The following is a 19,350-nucleotide window of genomic DNA, read 5'->3' as shown; positions in this document are numbered from 1 at the left end:
TGGATGTTAATCAAATAGGTTATTGCATTGGTTTTCTGCAAGCTAGCTGTGTAGCCTAGTGGGCATGTGGTGAGGCTTTGGCTTAAGGGGTTGTAGGTTCGATACTCTTCTTGACGTCTTTTTTTTATTTTTTTTTTTTTAGTTTTTAATTTAAGAGAGATTATTTAGAGGGTTAGGTTTTTAATATTTAGGAAGGAGTTTAATATTTAGGAAGGAGTTTTATATTTAGGAACGATTTTTATATTTAGGTACGAGTTTTAGGAATGCAATTTTACCGTACTTTTAGCAAACGGAAGCGCCCTCTATAATTACCGTATCTTTAGTTTTTAAAAGCATGGATACGGTACCGTATCTTTAGCAACGGCGTAAAAACATTCGTACTCTTTTTTAGGCAATGTTATAATTATGCTCTTATATCTTACAAATATAACATCAATTAATAATATGAGTAATATAAAAGTGTTCTTAAATAACGATAATAAAATATATATCAATAAATATCAAACACAATTAAATTACCTTGCAAAATAGTATAAAAACATTGGAAAAATACATGTAGCGGATTAATTTCAAATTACAAAAAGGAAGAAGAGGTCAAACTGAGGTGAAAGGTTACAAATAAAGTTGACGAATAAATCGGGAAAAAATGGTGACTGCTCTCGTTGTTGAATGATTGTTGTTTCATGCTTGAAATGTTTTTCGTGAAGTGTGGATGTTTTTATAATGTTAACAATTGATTAAACATGGAACTAATAAGTTGTAGATATTTAGCTTTTACTGTTTTTGTAGTGTGTTTTGTTCCACATTGTGTCACTGGTAAGTTTCAACAAAAAGAAAGTGGTTAGGAAAGTGGAAAAGGATTTCGTACAACGTATTAAATATCGCCAGCCGACCTAGCCTGTTGGATGGATCTAGCCTTGCCTATTATAAAGTCTTTAGCCTAGCTTTGCTCTACATAGAGGCCTAGGCTACATTCCTAGTATAGTGGACATAATAATAAGGTAGACTAAGGCCTATTCTATAACTTGGTAGAGTCTAGCCCTATCCTTTATTTAGACTAGGCTAGGCCTAGCCTAGAGAGGCCCTAATAATATTAATAAATAATATAATAATGATATTTTTAATTTAATGGAAGTAGGCCTAACTAGGCCTACTAGACTAAAGAACAAGCGTTGGAATTTAAGACGTCTAGGCCTAGACCTACTAGCCTACCCACTGATTTCTGATTATTGCTTTTACACACAATTACGTAGGCCTATAATTATTTGTATATACAAAGTTAAATAATGATTCATTTGACCTGCTGGTTTTAAAAATGTTTTTTGTTTTTAATCACCATTTTTCAGGTATTTTGTGTTCTTGTGATGATCCAAATATGAGAGTATGTAAATCCAATTATTGCGATGCTGGAAAGAATGGACAATGTGCAAAGGCTATACAGAGAATAGGCAGAATATTGAAAACCTCATTAGGTTGTATTCTTGAAGAAGATCTCATGACAATAGGGAAAAACGATTCTGCAAAGCATATCAGTTGTATGGAGTCTGCTCCATCAAACTTTTATGGGAAGAAGTGTTGTAACGATGCTGACTACTGTAATGACAACTTGGACATTATAATGTTGCCATACACACCTATACCAAGTGGTTAGTATCAATAATGGGACTTACTATCGGCATGGTCTACTTACTATCGGCATGGTCTACTTACTATCGGCATGGTCTACTTACTATCGGCATGGTCTACCAGCAATTATTGTTGTCTATTGCCACATTTGACATTTGTGCATCTAATATAAAATGTGTTTTTTTTTTAATTGTATTCCTTTTCTGTTATCATAAAGTGCAATTCAGCTGAAAAATGTTACTTTTTTCCCTGCTGATTTTTATGTGTATAATTGAATAAAATATACCGGTGATATATATATATATAAATAAACATGGTTTGGTCGCTAGTTAGATTTAAGGAAACTCTGACAAAGTTTTGTAAATAATTCCATAAACAGGTTAAATATTGTACTGTAAACCAAATAGTATCAGTAAACTGCAGTAGAATAATTTTGGCATGGTCCCTAATGGTTTGTTAGTTGTAAACAAAATCTCTAGCCCTAATACATAAAAATGTGGATTGTATCTTTTGTATGGAGGAATGTATTTGTTTTTCTTGTAGTAATATGTAACCAGCCACTACACACTGGTACTTGCGAAGGATTAGAATTCGTGAGGTATGCTTACATGGCACAAGCTAACCGTTGTGTACAGTTTGAGTACTCTGGATGTGGAGGGAATGAGAATAGCTTTACAACATTAGAGTTATGTGAAGAGACCTGTAAAGGTATTGAATCAAACATTTAGTAATTTACAATGTTATGTGTGGCAAAGATTTTCAGATTAATTTTATTTATTTTTTAAAAATGGAATCTGGGAAGCAATAATAATTGCATATTTTCCTCTGCCATTTTGTTAGCAGGATTACTCAAAAGTTATTTCCCAATTTTCATAAGATTTTAAAGGATGGATTCATAGCTGAATGGGAACATGTAATTTAATTTCCATATGCCTTGGTCAAATATCAAGTTTGCCACAGCAATGGACAGTTTCACCATAGAGATTTTCATTGTAAAGCCTTATTATACGGTTTTATTGATATGTACAGTAGCATTGGTGGTGGTTTGAGCTCTTTCTAGTTACTTACCTAAGTTGTTTATTAATCTCACAACTTAACAGCCAACAGCATCTTTTGATTATTCTAATACTCATTCTTTTCCTAACAGATCTAAAGGACAGTAACAAGAACAAGTTTGATACACTGGAACTTGCTGCTCTCATTGCTGTGCCTATATGTTTTATCTGTATCCTCATAATGATTATCTTGATAGCTCGGCATTGTCAACAGAATATGCCTAACATGTTGATCACTGACCCAGATACTACTCAGTTCTTGGATGGAGGCCCTAGCCTTATTGATATCATTGATCCAACTCTACCTGGTTCAGGATCAGGTAAGTTCATCATTTATATACCTCCCAACTTATTCAGTGGCCCATGAGGGAAAAAAATAAATTGAAAATATACAGTGTCCTCTATGTAATAATCACGAAATAAAGTACACTCTATGTTTAGTTTTCCTCATTTCTATAGATCTCCCAACTTTTTTAAATGGCCAATGAATGAGAAATGTATGTATGCCTTATCATGAAATAAATCACCCTATGTTTAGTTGTCTACCGAATAGATAGGCATTGCAGTGCTACTCGATTGAACACAAAAATACATAGGCCTAGGCTAACTTGTGCTCAAAAATACATAGGCCTAGGCTAACTTGTGCTAAAAAATACATAGGCCTAGGCTAACTTGTGCTAAAAAATACATAGGCCTAGGCTAACTTGTGCTAAAAAAATACATAGGCCTAGGCTAACTTGTGCTCAAAAATACAGAGGCCTAGGCTAATTTGTGCTAAAAAATACATAGGCTAACTTGTGCTAAAAAATACATAGGCCTAGGCTAACTTGTGCTCAAATTAATTATTAACATGTAGAACGGATTATTATTGTTTTCTTTAAAATGGGCAAAATAATGTATAGTATAATTTGTAATAATGTAATGTATGTACAGTACTATCACTAAAAAAAAGCGGCTATCACGCATGACTTGGCAAATGTATTTCTATACAGATAGCCGCAAACATATTCAGGGAAATAGCTACCATTAGGATTCTTTATGATAACTAATATTAGTATTATTCCTAGTATTATTGCAATAGTTTTCTCACAAAGCCAGTTTTTTACCAGCAAGATTCACCAGAATTAATTGGCTCCAACTGGTATTAAAATAGTGTAAGAAGATATCATAAGATAACAGTAGATATGGCAGGCTAGGCCTAGATATTAAATACATTACACAATAGCAATTGGCAGCTATATCAATTAAGCCCCTTTCTCACAGAGCTGAGTGCCAGGAATATTGCGGGAATATACCATTACCATGCCGGTATGGTTTTCTGTGAGAACGGGTCGTCTTGGCATCATGCCGGCACCATGCCGGCATTGACATGACCTGCTTTAGACCTAGTAATATTCTAGGGATATTCCCCGCAATGCCAGACGGGCATTCTGTGAGAACGTAACGCCGTTATATTCCGGGGTTCCCTGTCGAGGCTTCAGACACCTTGCGCGGTCAAGTGTATCACTTTGGCGCCGATTCAATTCAATTAACAATAATAATGTCGAACTGGAGGGATAATGAGATAAGAGAGCTGCTTAAAATAAGGGGACAAGAAGAAATTTGTAGCATAATCTATAGCAGGCCTAGGGGCCTAGGCCATATAGGCCTAGGCTCTAGCTCTTTGTTGGTGCCTAACTAGCCTGACCCTTCGTCGCCTTGTAAATTGTACAGCCTTCTAAGGTGTTTTACAGATTGCCGATGACGGCTAATTAATTGCTGTACCTGTATAATATATGCAGAATATACTGTACATAGCATATATTGCATAAATATGCTATAAAGGAAGATAATAATCTGTAACCTAACATTCGCCGCCATATATCCCTAGACAAAAATAATAACAATAAAGGACGCCCTCAATAATTATTTTGTCAGAGACTTTTTATTGGCCGAATATGCCCGACTCCTTTCTCACAGAAAGCCGGTATATACCGGTTATATTTCCGGCACGATAGTCCGATGAGAATGGGTATATGCCGGTCACGATACCGGCACGACGCCAGCACTGTACCGGTATATTGCAGACACATCTGTGAGAAAGAGGCTTTAGATTGATAAAATATAATAAATTTAACATTTTTGATAATAGATATCTACTGTATGCTTACATTTACATACATACAGTATATTTCACAGTTTGGTAAATTGTTCGAAACAAATTTCAATTTAGAAGAATATTGTGTAGAATTTATTTAATTTCTTTTGTTTGTACTTTCATACTATGGCATTGACATTTTGAATAATGTATGCTAATGTTCAGAGTATTAACATATCTACCGAGGGTGCTGTAGACAATAGCATTGTTTATCTAATGTCATTGGACCCTGCCGGACATACAGTAGTAAGATTATTTTGTTACAAGTTCCAATTACATTCTTTTTTGTGCTAAAAAAATACTACATGTTTTTTGTTGAAAAATTGCAAATATGCATGTTAATCTTCGTCTGGATCTAAGTTCTGTTTCACAGAAATACACATCAGTCATTTTATGCTTTATATTTTGTTTTCATACTGTATACTGTACTGTATATTGTAAAATAACATTAATTAGGGGGGAAAAATAGAAATGCTATGGAGATTCTCATCACTTTTTTTGTATCAATAAATATTAGGTAAAATTATAAAACAGTAACCAAAAAATACATTCGTACTACTGTACTTAAAATATGTAATATTTCACTATGCTAGTTTAAGAGTACTAATGACTTAATATTATTAGTCTTTACTATTTCTGTTTCTCTCTCTGTGCTACTGCGTCATTCCCCTGTCTAGACATTCGTGTGGGAAACCTTTTATATCCTGTAGCTAGGCAATTACGTTAGATAATTTGGGATGCCCATGTGATTTCAAGAATAATATACAAGTAACGAAGTATGAAATACTCTCTGTCTTGTCTTACACATTATTTTACAGTTGATTAGTCAATTTCTGATTTTGTTGAGTTGAGGCTTGGTGGTTATGATGCTTGGCTTGGCTTGGCTATCTATCCAAGTGTCCTGGGTTCAAGTCCTGTCAGTGTCAGGATTTTTTCTAATGACAGTTCATTACTCCACTCTCAAAGACTTTACAGTAGAGCATCTTGTGTATATTTCTCTTGTGAATGAGATTGCCACCTTTAAGACGGATAGTGAATGAATTCGCTTATGGTTATCCTTGGCTTATGATTAGCCTTAGGCAATTTTCCTAAATATATAAATACAACAAAAATGTACAGTACTACTTTTCCAAATACGCTCAGTCATTTGTTCACTAAACAAAATGTGCTTTTATCTTGAATTTTTCAACTTATACTATTCATTAATTTTTGATTTCAGTTGTGATTCAGATATTTATTTAAAAATGTATAACTAGAAACGATAATAATAATTTTTTTTTTTCATAGTATTAAATATTGTTGGATTCTTTTTTTTTTGTAGAAACCAATTTAATTATCAATATTTTTAAATGTTTATTTCTAAATTCTGAATAGAAATAATAATTTGTAATCAAAATGCAAATAACTAACAGCCCTGTTGGTACATTGACCAGTGTTAAATATAGAATGATCAAAAAGCTAATTTAAACAGTACAGTAAAAAACAGACATGAGGCATGCCAAGTTTTTGGAAAACATTTCTTATTTTAGAAAAATAATAAAAATGTTGAAAAATATTGTAAATTGGTTGAAATATGATAATAAATATAAAAGAAAAAATGTATTATTTGACCCACTAAATTTAATTGGTATGACATGATAGACATGTACAATACACACATACATATTGCCAGTTAATACCAACAACAGAGACTTTAGCAGTCCGATTTCTAACCCATTATCTCTTTCTAACATCTACAGGGCTTCCTCTACTTGTGCAGCGTACAATTGCTCGCCAGATTACCATACAAGAATGTATCGGAAAAGGGCGTTATGGGGAGGTGTATCGTGGGAGTTGGCGGAACGAACCAGTCGCTGTCAAGGTCTTCTCTACCCGTGAGGAAAAATCATGGTTCCGAGAGGCAGAAATTTACCAAACTGTTATGCTTCGGCACAAAAATATCCTTGGATTCATTGCAGCTGACAATAAAGGTATTGTTGTCAAGTTTTTATGTACACTTTAACTTTATTATGTTTTTTTCCCTGAAGCTTGCACAAAAGAAGAATGAATGTTGTTCTAGTGCAGACCCTCATACAATGTAGATCATATAATAACCATGTCAAGTAAAAAGTCATGAGGTTATTTCTCTATCTTGTGTTTGTTCTACTAGCGTTCCTGTTCTCAACATACATCAAACATTAAAAGTAGGCCAGGTTAGGTTAGCTGAAAAGTATCCAAGGTAATATTTTGTTACAGTAACTATTGAGATATTAATATCTCTATACAGTAACTACTGTATAAAAAATGATCACAATGCGATGACAAAATGTTAATCTAATCTACCTGTTTTTTAAAAAGCAACTCCATTCTTTTTTGTTATACAGTAAATGTTTATATGAGGGCCCATTGATTGTCAGCATATGCTGTTTAGGGTCACCATCACTAAATTGTTCAACTACAACTGAATGCAAAATAGTCTTGTTAGTTACCTTGACTGACAAAACGCTTAAATTCTTATATACAGTAATATACAGTATATTGATGATTTATTGTAGCACTGTAATGTTAGTACAATAATTAGTTGGCATGTACCTGTTGTAATGGCTTTTAATTTATTGAATGTACTTGACTGGGGTGTGTTTACAATGCCATTGCTTTATCCTTTTATATAAGCTCATGTCTAGACAATCATTATGACATTGTAGTAGTTGACGTCCTTTTTCATAGGAAAAAAAAGAAAAATTAAAACTGCATGCTTGGCTGGATACTGTGGTGAGACATGTACTGTATCATTAAAAATGAATTCAATAAATACAAATTTATAAACATATTAAAATAAAACAACATAATTGTTAATGGTAACTTGGACATTTCATCATTAATTAAACAAGAAATATTTCTTACAAAAAACGCTGCTCGCTTATTGAAAAATATTTTTTATTTCAAATGTTTTTGAATGTGTCATTTTATTGTCACATAATAGATAGTTATTTTACCTGAAAAAATGTAATTTAAAGCAACAAATACTTAAATTGTCTGTCAGACAATGGTTTTTGGGTTTCTTTTCATTTTTTATATGTGAATAAATATTACTTTTTTGTTACAGAAGTGAATACTCAATTTCTGTCACTTTAGTTAATTTTATTGCTAAGGTCAAATCTGGGGGTCACTTCATCACCCTAGATATTTCAATTGTGAAGTATCCTATTACAAACACAAACTTTAATGGACTGTTTCAATAATAATTCAATGAATATCTGACACTGACAGTGAATATAGGGATTTGTAATTTTAGCATGACATGTCCTAATAGACTCTTTCCCAGCCGTTTTTTGGGTCTACTGTAGCAGCTGGAATCAATAAATCATAGTGGAGTTTCCATTTTCACAAAACTGTCTGTCCTTAGAACTATAACTGCTGCTTGCTTTAGCTTCTGATTGAGTAGTCCTAATGGGACGTAGCGGGCTAGAGCAGCAGCGTGAAAACAACTTAAGTGAGGCTAGCCATTTCCAAATTTGCAATGCCAATGATAGGATAATAGGTTCTGTTAGGCATTTCATTTTACCATTTTTAGGCCCCACTAAATAAAAATCCTGGACCCACCACTGAACTCGCACTCCAAGCGTCACAGTATTTTCATTATTTTAGAATTTTGTATGTTAACATGTCTGGCGTCTTTTGTCTTTCAGATAGTGGAATATCTACGCAGCTTTTACTGATCACAGACTATCACGAGTATGGCTCACTCTACGATTACTTAAATCGTACAACAATCACTGTAAACGGAATGATTAAAATGGCCTGGTCAATTGCTAATGGTCTAACTCATTTGCATATGGAAATCATTGGAATGCAAGGTAGGATAAAGTAAATCAATTAACAAGCACACTCAAGCAAAGAGGACACTAATTGGGCATAAAATTTCAGTTGTATCTTTTTCATTTTGAGATTCAAAAACGTATTCACAAATTGAAAAAACATGGATGGCAAACATCAAAAAAGAAACAGAACTTTTCATATGCTTGCTCAAAAACGAACACAAGTGAGATGCGCAATGTCTAAAGACGATTAGCGTTTACGATGATGATTTATTTTTTTAATTTTATTTTCTTTGTATTGTATGTTTATGTCCATGGATGTACTACTGTATCTGAAATAACAAAAATTAATGAATGAATTTAATTAGTTTAACCAATAGATTTCACTATACTAGTATATTCTAATTTTGATGTTAAATAACCTGCATCTAATTATCTTTTACTATAGGCAAGCCAGCAATTGCACATAGGGATTTAAAGAGCACAAACATCTTAGTGATGCGTAGCGGCCAGTGCTCCATTGCCGATCTTGGTTTGGCTGTGCGTCATAACTCGGCAACGGATGAAGTAGATATTGCTCCAAACCACCGAGTCGGAACTAAACGTTACATGTCGCCAGAGGTCTTGGATGAGTCCATTAATATTCATCACTTTGATTGTTTTAAGCGAGCTGATGTCTATGCCTTGGGCTTAGTTTTCTGGGAGATTGCCAGAAGATGTACCATTGGAGGTAAACAATCACATTTTTTTTTTTTTTTCAAAATTCGAAGATTCCGTATAAATCTCAAATAGTGACATTTTATTTACATTTACCCGGCCTGACCTTTTTACTTGCTTCCTTGTCATGTTGCTGTTACCAATACAATAGGGACTTTCAGATTTTCACGTCTACTATGTCGACTGCTACCCTATAAAGTCATTTTTATGATATGCGCATGCACTAGGTGACTGGCACATTTAAGCATTGTTCCGTGTCATTTTGGCATTCGCTCTCTTGACATGAGTATGAGTATCTCAATGGAGATACTAATAAACTAAACAATAAGCTAAACCATCCAGAAAGAAAGTCCTAATAATTGTTCTTTGAGAGATATAATATTATGATAATAATGTTTGTTTTTTTTTATTTTTCCAGGTTTCGTTGAAGATAGTTGTTTGCCTTACTTTGAGTATGTGCCGTTAGACCCCAACATTGATTTAATGAGAAAAGTTGTTTGTGTTGATCAATACAGGCCCTCTATCCCCAACTGGTGGAGTTCTATTGAGGTATGTACAATCATGAAAATGGATTAAGTAATCCAAAACATGTATATTCATTCAACCTATCATTTATTTAAACAATTAGGCAATTAATATTGTGACCCATGATGAGTGGTTGGTAGCCAGTTAATAGGGTGACCTATGTGTAGATGTTGAACTGAAATGGTAGCCAATTCATAGTGTGACCCTCAATTGCTATTGAGTATGCAATATTTGTTTTTATATAATAATTGTAACTTTTTGCAGGCTATGCGTATCATGGCAAAACTGATGAAAGAATGTTGGTATCATAACGGAGCTGCTAGGCTAACCACACTGCGAATTAAGAAGACATTGGATTCCCTCGCTGCTGGCGAAGATGTTAAAGTTTAAGGCTACCAAAGCCAATATTGAACAATATATATAAAAATAAAGACTGACTTCACTAAAACAGAGAGCCATGTAAGAATGTTTCCAAATTATAGATTAAAGCTCTGTCTACACTATCAAACTATGATGTGCCCAAATATGGTAGTGATATAACATCATCAAGTCCATATTATATGGGCACATCAAATTTTTCACATAAAGTTTGATAGTGTAGACAGAACTTATGTGATAGTGTGTGAAAGTTTATGTCATGATATCAGTTATTGAAAGTGTTATTACTGTAATTTTGTTTACTCTTTCATGCTTACCCCGGCATACATAGATTTCATAGACAATGCATGTGTTACACATGTTATATAGAAAAGCTATGTACATGTGTTATGCATGTTGTATAGAAAAAAGAATTTTGCTAATTGCTACCCATGTAATGGCAACCCTTCCAATGCTACATGCTACTGTACATATAATAAGTGCTTATTTTATTGATGTTGTGAATGTGATATTTGAATTACTTTACATATAAGTCACATTATTAAACATCAAGCATATTAAACATGTTCATGTGTTTTTACAAACAATATGTGTAGTACATGCATACTTTAATGTATTTTATGCATGTACTTGAAATGATCAGTTCTATGTGCCAGTAAAGTGTTTTAGTTGGATGTTGATGTATCAAATGTTATCATAACATGGTCTTACCTTTAACATCACATAGTTGATAAATGTGTCTTTTCAAGAACATTAACTTAGATGATTTTGTCTGTAAATATAAAACCAACAGGATGTATGGGTGCTTAATATGAGACCTTTTAGTCTGGTCTGGAGTCTGTTCTTTCTCTCGTGGTTAAAGTAACTTTATTCAGATAAGGCCCATTAGTCTACTTAGGGAGGACCATTCTCTTTTTTTAAATATGACAAATGACAACCATTAAATATCAAAATGTAAACATTATAAGGAAGAAAATCAATGGTGTGTAAAAATGATATGAGTAAAGTACAAACTGAAAAAAACAACAATTTAAAAACTACTGTACAATACATTTTTATAGAGTACTTGATTAATTTAAAGACTAATTTTATAATTTTAAGAATATTTTGATTTTGATTTTTTACTTCCATCATTGGTAATAATACGAACAAATAAACAAAATTGTAAAAATAACTGATTGTTTATAACATTTAAAAATTCTTTTTTTTAATTATTGTAGATACAAAATATATGCCCACCTTGTTCATATCAAAGTATGTATGATTGTGTGTGTATAGTTATTACAAGTTGCCATTGTTAACAGCTTATTAATGTATAGTATCATATGCCGTTAACAAGCCTAATTGTCTTTTAAAACATCCTCTGTCATTAAATCATGATACTACAAGATTAGTAACATTTTCTGGATTAATAGATTAGTGATATTCTCTTGATTACTAGATTAGTGATATTCTCTGGATTACTAGATTAGTGATATTCTCTGGATTAATAGATTAGTGATATTCTCTAGATTAATATGAAGAGATTAACAATATTCTCTAGATTTAAAACATCCTCCGTCATTAAATCATGTCTTTAATAATACAAGATTAGTAACATTTTCTGGATTAATAGATTAGCGATATTCTCTGGATTACTAGATTAGTGATATTCTCTAGATTAATAATAATATGAAGAGATTAACAATATTCTGTAGATTAATATAAAGAGATTAGTAATATTCTCTGGATTTATTGTAATAGATTAATGATATTCTCTGGATTAATTATAAAAGATTAGTGATATTCTGTGAATTAATATCAAGAGACTACCTCTGAAAATGCATGTGTAACACTAATACATAGTAAATTACTTAAAAATACATAAAACATTTTGAAAATAAAATTCTTCCAGTGTAACATAAATAAGTGAGGGATATGTAGATGAGGTAATACAATTATATAGTTAGCCCATAACAATGATTAAATTGTATAGGAATTTGGAAATGGTTTCTTTTTTCATCTTCCCTATGAGCTGGTTCCTTTGGGCTTGGTTCCTACTTGAACGGAACAAACCAACGTAGGCGCAAGTGAATTGATGATCCACACTTCGATTAGTCCAATAACCTGTGGTGCGTTTACGTTTTTACGTTGCATTCTTGAGGGAACCAAGCTTTGGTATCGTTTTTTTATATTCATTATAAATAATTGCATTTAATAGAATGAATCAGGAGGTATTTCTTCAAATTGGAAAGTATAAATGTGATACTTCGTGATTACATCCTTCCAATTCCGTCTTTTGACTGTTAAGTACATTTATATGTAGTTTTATATCACAAGTATAATGGAATACTAAATAATAAGAATTTAGATTTTATTGAGCTACAGTCAATTAATTTGCATAAAACCACTTGTATGATTATAGTAAGATTATATGATATGCTTGTATACTTTAAAAATAAATTTCTTTTTTTCATGCAACAACTGTGTGGATGAATTACTTCTTTGTGTACCTGGGCTAAGAGGCAAATGAAGCGGTCACCTGACTAGAATGTCACAATTATTTTCACCTCCCATATCCGTACATCCCTTTTAAAGTCTCAATCAATAACTCAAATTGTACTGATTTCATACAGTAGATACAATGAATGAATTAATGAATGAATGAAAAGAATATAGTATTTTAAACAATAGATAATGTAATCAGTAAATCAGTGAGTACTCCATGATAATAATAGTGTAGAGGTAATCCAGATTATGAGGTTTATTAACACCAGATTATTGTTAAAGCTAGCATCACTAATTGCTGGATCTGTCACCAGCCCAAATCAGCTCAACTTGTTCTCATAAAAGGTTTGAAAAGGAGAGTACATAACAGTGTTGGCTAATTCAACAAACTTGAAATTTGGAAATGTTTTGAAAGTGTTTACTACTACAGTATACATGGGGATGCATTTTTATCATTGTGTCAATGATGAATTACAATATAAAATATCAGAATTATCATTGTGCCCTACTGTGTAGTCCAGTTTTAGATAATCTTTCGACACATTGAATAATTAATTATTTGCACTGATTACTAGCTGCATTATTATGGGAGTATGTTTCCATATATGTTTGATCTAAAAAATGACTGAGGTAATAATGTATTGAGAGGTTGCTTATATGCGCTATATAAGAATGAACTATTACTGTATTATTATAAATGCATTTTTACCATTGTGTCAATGATGAATTACAATATAAAATATCAGAATTATTATTGTGCCCTACTGTGTAGTCAATTTGGTAATCTTTCAACATACTGAATAATTAATTATATAATTTTCAAATTTTCATTGTTTGCTTATTACTACAGTAATTGGATGATAAGGCCGAGGAGACTAAAGTTCCTTTCCATGAATACAGGCTGTTTAGTTATCTCTATGGTCTATCATATCATTTGTATAATATATTTACATGATTACTCTATGATTGTTTTATTACAAGCAAAGTTCAGCATAATATATACAAAGAGCAAGTCATAAAATTATATTATTCTTAAAAAGCTGGCACCGTATGTTTCCTGCTGATGTACATTAATCCATCAAAATGTATACATTATTGTTAATACAGTCAACTCTCCCAACCCAATACCGGACACCTTTGGGCTTTGCTAATATGTCTGGTATTTCCGAATGCGTTACACTGTGGTATTTTATGTCTGTTTTTAAATATTGATTGTTTTAAAATAATATATAGTATGTTTAAATATTTTGTATATAGTTATAATTTTATTAATATACATTTTAGAATTTAATGTTGAAAATGTACTCATACTATTTCCATTTTAAATTGGCAAATAAAATTAAATCTAAAACTGAAATGAATTTTGGACCTTTTGTACTTCACAAAAAGTCCAGTAATGGGAGAGTTTACTGTATTAATGTACACACAAAATGAAAACATATACTTGACCTAATATGTCAATTTATTATTCATAAATTACAACATATTGTCCAGGGTTATGCTGATATTTATTTATTGTTTGATTACAACCATGATTATTGTATTTATTCAGAAGACTAAAAGCAATGAAATCATACCAGTAAATGTCACGTTCTTTGTTTCAATTTGGTTACATATGCTTAAGCAGTATTTACACTTACCCAAGCTTCTAGTCATTGTTTTTCTTATGTTGTTAGTTCACTATTCAGAATTTAGATTTTTGTCTTTAATATAAAACTAGATTCCAGTGTTATACATATGAAACACCATGTGTGCCAAAATATTTCACCAATATTGAGTAAATCGCTGTCTACAAACTAGAATAGTTTAATACGTTTTTTTTCAATAGTATTATTGTATGATAATTTTGGTTAATTAAAGTAGGCCTATGTGTAAAGTCTTTATGTGTTCAAAGTAAATCTATGTCTACTTAATTCCGTTTTTACATTAGTTAAAAAAAACTATAAAAAAAACCAACAAAATATTTTCCCATATTATTTTGTTTATTATTGAACCAATAATTTGACTGTACTTATTACAACCAGGTTTAAAATCACTCAATAAGCCTAACAAGCCATAGCTAATTTACACATTCTTTCTCTAAACAGTGTATATCAACCAACAGAAACCTTTAAAATGTCACTATAAAATAATAATGTTAATTACATTGATTATTGTATAAACAGAATGCATGCATGAGTGCACACAAGCTAATATTCTATGTTTTAGATTACAATACAAAATAAGGGACTACGTTGAATATCACGATACAAAATAAAAATTACTCTACTGCAGTAACTACATTTGTTACTGCATTAACATTTTAGTTGATTTGAATGTAGAAGATTATGAGGATGTCAGTTCAATAATCAGGGTTCTACTAAAAAAAGTAAATAAATAATTGCATAAACAGGTTAAATAGTAAACAATATGCAGTTACTGTAAAACTGCAGTAGAATAATTTGACATGGTCCCTAATAATATGCAACAAAACAATATGTAAAGAAAAAAGTAACATATTTAAATGTAACTCCAAGGTAACAAAAACATGATTAACAAGCATAATTAAAAATTAACTTATTTTCCTAAATATTCTGATTTTTTGAATATAATTATTATGGCAGTTTATATTATATTTTCGTTAATGCATTACAATACATAGATAACATACTACATTAACACAGGCTGCTGTGCTATTTGTATCAGTACAGCCTGAAGTACTTAATTAACATTCAAACTAATTAAAACATACTGTATTTGAATCTTAATTATAATAATTTATTTTATTATGGACATTCTTTCTTATTAATATTATGGAGTTCTCCCAAAGGTTTTCCCAGTAAATTAGCTCCAAACAATATAAAAAATGGTGTATTATAAAGAAAATTATACATAAAATAAACACTTATCTAGTAGTATTAGTATGCCAAGGTATCAGGATTAATTTTTTTTTTTAATGTCATCATACAGAATAAAAATGTCCACAAATTCAAGGTTTTTATAGTAAGTAAGTACAGTAGCTTAAAAGGTTAGACCAATTAGAATGAAGGTTCTTTGGTCCAATTAGGAAATTACAGACTTGTAGGGACAATCGCGCGGAGTTTTACACACTCTTCTTGTTTGTAAGTTTCTCTCTCTTCGTCTGGTTTTCAATGAGAAAACATCGATGATAATAATTAGTGTTAATACGATTTTAATTTATTCAGCGTGTTATAACTTTACATCTTTTTACAGTTAACTTGATTGTACTTCTGTACATCTGTTGTACTGTATATACATTTAAAATAGGGTATGTAAAGGCTTTTTGTTTATTTTCCTAAAGACTTACTTATTCCTTTTATTAAACTGTAGCAAAGACTCCTTGAATAATAGGTAGTAACAGTAAACAACATTTTTCTAATTATTAGTAAAATTACTACATTTTCAAAATGTAAACTTTATAGGAAACCCAATTATTACTACTGGTCAAATCTGTTCATTTCGTCCAACAACAAATGTGTGTACAGATTACTGTATTTAGAAAGTATACAATTTAAAACCAGATTTTCGGGCTAGGCCACTAGTACTGGGAGAGTTAATAAAAAGTATAATATTGGTAATAAAGATACAACTAAAACTTAACAATTAACTTAAATATAAATTCAGCAAAATATACATAAACATTTCTTTATAGTACTAATAATTAAAACAGATAATATACAGTAGTGACTGTGAACAAAAAAATACATTTGATTAATTTTAAAAACATAAAATTGGTAAAACAAACAATTTTAATGTCCAATCTGTCAACAAGCCAATTCAATTACATAAAACATTGAAGCCTCTATGAGCATTAAATATAACATCTCTATGTAATAAGCGTAACATACAAAAGTCAGACTCTATCCTAGAGATATATACTATTCTCTATGTTTAAAATTTCTTAAATGCTGTGTAAATATAATATTAAAACTGTATTACATTACATAAATTACAATGGTTGGTGGGGAATACCCAAATTCTTAACATTGATTATTTTATATTAACAAGAAGTAGAAAAATAGATCTGCAAGTAAAACCACTGTGAATGGTGAATGCATGCCTACTCGCTCACTATACATCGGAGTCAATCAACCATATCCTTTAGATGCTAAACAATACCTGTTACGACACACCTACAAAGGCAATGAAAAGATTAAATATTTGGTCTGTTTGCATTTTTTTAAAACTCAAACTATGTTTTTGAAGTTGATAAAACTATATAAATGTTCAAAAAAGAAAAATACATATTATTTATCATTTTGTATTAATTTATCAATTTTATAACCTTAAAAAGGCATTCCAGTTTTAAGGTTAAACAATATTATTTTTTGGAAAAGTATTTTAAGGCCACAATTATGCAAGGTGTTTACAACCAAAGGCTACAATAAGCCCGCTATCTAAATATTAAAACGACATATAGTACGCTTCAACTAAATTGTTTAATCATCAAATACATTTGTTAACATGTACTGTATGTACCCGTAAAAAAGCTCTGAATTGCTTCTACTACTGTACAATTGTTCCAATCATCACACGTACATCAAGACATTAAGGTACACACAGAAAAAAAGTACATCTTTTGATCATAAAAACTTAATATATCAAGGTACAGTAAGATTATAAAGAAAAACATACTGTTAGCCAACTGGATAGTAATATAATATTTGTATAATTTTATGATCATAATTTGACATGCAAATTTATTATGGTAATGCTTAATACAGTCAGAGCATTCAAATAGTGCAACAGTATATTAAACATTGTTGATTTTGCATGACTGCATTCACATACTTTAAAGCCATACACATTCCAACCAGCTTTACCAATATATAATTATTTACCACAAATTTCTTAACGCATTCTATAATTTTGATAAAAACCTATTGACATTTGAAATGTGTTTAATCGTTCTCATGCTCTTGTTCGTATTTAACCATTGCTTTGATTCCATTCATCACCACCTCGTGAGGGGGTGAATCCAGCGGGTTTTCATCCAACTCGAGGACCTCTAGCTTACACATTTTCGCGAGTAACCCCCTCGGTAACCTCTCGATCTGATTCTTCTTGATAAACACTTCACGTAGGTTTGGCATCTCAGCTAACGCTTCTGGAAATTCTTCCAGTTGATTATTATCCACAACTAACACTTCAAGGCATTTCATTTTCGCTATTCCAGCAGGGATACAACGGATTTTATTATTACGGATGTACAACTCCTTTATATTGGTTTCAAAAATGACTTCTGGGATTTCTTCGAAGTCGTTATAATCGAGATAAAGCTCTTCTAATCTATGAAGGTAAGTAATATCCTTTGGAAGTGATGTGAGTTTGTTATGCGACATCTTTAAGACTTTTATCGCTTCCATATCACCAATAACAGCCGGGAACTTTTCAAACTTATTTTCTGATAAATTGAGTTCTTGAACTTTTGTGAACTTTTCCAACCAATCAGGTAGATCAGTGATGTCATTTCCTTGGAGTCGGAGACCAATGATATTTGTTTTAGATCTCATCTTTTCGGGTACTTCGTCAGCTTTTTTACGAATCAATTCGACACAATCCCGCATATCGCCCTTGTCATCAAGAATCTTTGTTACTTTGTAATCTCCCATCTTGATTAATCTGTAACTCAACAAAAAACAATTGCTCTATGTTAGGGTAACAACACCAATGATATTACTACAGTAAGTTAAGTAGAGCTATTGTACTTTGGCATCTAACTTGAAAGATAGGCCAGGGAGTTGTTATTATAACAACTCCCTGGATAGGCCTCTAGGCCTAGCTCCTGCCTATCCACTGAATTATTTAAATTAATTACTGAATATTTATTTTTAAAATAGAGACTCTATTACATTAGGCCTATGCCTACTACAACTAATACGACACATATCCATATAAGCCTTATCCTACTGACAGTACATTTGTATATAAAGGTTCAAATGCTAGGCCACCAATATATGGGAAACACGCCCCATCAAGCTAGTCTCTTACTGCTCTAACTTAGGCTACCGTACTCACTGTTCGCTTCGTTGAATATGGATTATGGGGAATGGTTTTTGGCTTTGATATATCGCTTAAATATACTATAATATTCAAGAAACTGTGGATCTCAGTAACATACCAGGAGTAAATAATAATCTAGTCAATGGTAAAGATGTATTCAATCACCGAAACTGCCGTAAAATCCAAAATTGTGTAGGATTAATCTAGGCTAGCTTACCACCAGTTCAACAAGATAATAATAATGGCTCCGTTTCGGTTCACTAAGCTGCTAAGCGCCACCACACTTCGGTAGTGGATCTTCTGATGCTACACTACTGCAGACTGTCCCTTTGCATGCGGACTATGGTCTGCCTTCTTGCGGCTGTCCGCCAGGGGGGGGGGGGGGGGGGCGGGAGGAATATAAATCTTCTAATTGTAACCCTGGGTTATTATTCGGCAGTTTCTGCCTATAATGATATAATAGAAACAATATAATTCCCTCGTTGTGCCACGAGTTAAATATGTTGTGCATTGTTTCCCACACCAGTTTCTCGTAGAAATTATAAATTAGTTTTTAGGCATATGGGTTCGACTTGTACCACCAATGCATTTTACCACTCTGTTTTTATTTCCTTTCCGATGTTGT

General features: G+C 31.9%; 2 protein-coding genes across 3 annotated transcripts; one reads left to right on the top strand and one right to left on the bottom strand.

Annotated features, from left to right (window-relative positions):
- Nucleotides 1-619: 619 nt before the first annotated feature.
- On the top strand, nucleotides 620-12,698 carry LOC140040007 (TGF-beta receptor type-1-like). Of its 2 annotated transcripts, none has more exons than XM_072085624.1 (9): nucleotides 620-649; nucleotides 1,347-1,646; nucleotides 2,170-2,334; nucleotides 2,774-3,001; nucleotides 6,558-6,788; nucleotides 8,487-8,654; nucleotides 9,064-9,345; nucleotides 9,751-9,881; nucleotides 10,122-12,698. In XM_072085624.1, the coding sequence occupies exons 2-9, from the start codon at nucleotides 1,376-1,378 to the stop codon at nucleotides 10,245-10,247; spliced, it is 1,602 nt and encodes a 533-aa protein (XP_071941725.1). In that variant the 5' UTR covers nucleotides 620-649; nucleotides 1,347-1,375; the 3' UTR covers nucleotides 10,248-12,698. The 2 variants fall into 2 exon arrangements, with proteins under 2 accessions (XP_071941725.1, XP_071941724.1); XM_072085623.1 differs by having other exon boundaries at nucleotides 637-816.
- Nucleotides 12,699-14,166: 1,468 nt separating this feature from the next.
- LOC140040008 (uncharacterized) lies at nucleotides 14,167-18,951 on the bottom strand. Its single transcript, XM_072085626.1, has 2 exons — nucleotides 18,844-18,951; nucleotides 14,167-18,344 (listed from the first exon to the last, which is right to left on the bottom strand). The coding sequence occupies exon 2, from the start codon at nucleotides 18,332-18,334 to the stop codon at nucleotides 17,624-17,626; it is 711 nt and encodes a 236-aa protein (XP_071941727.1). The 5' UTR covers nucleotides 18,335-18,344; nucleotides 18,844-18,951; the 3' UTR covers nucleotides 14,167-17,623.
- Between the last annotated feature and the right edge of the window lie 399 nt (nucleotides 18,952-19,350).

This window comes from Antedon mediterranea, chromosome 2 (genome assembly GCF_964355755.1).
Source record: "Antedon mediterranea chromosome 2, ecAntMedi1.1, whole genome shotgun sequence".
Taxonomy (NCBI): domain Eukaryota; kingdom Metazoa; phylum Echinodermata; class Crinoidea; order Comatulida; family Antedonidae; genus Antedon; species Antedon mediterranea.
Note: the sequence above shows the minus strand (reverse complement) of the source record. Positions and strands in the feature narration are given on the sequence as shown.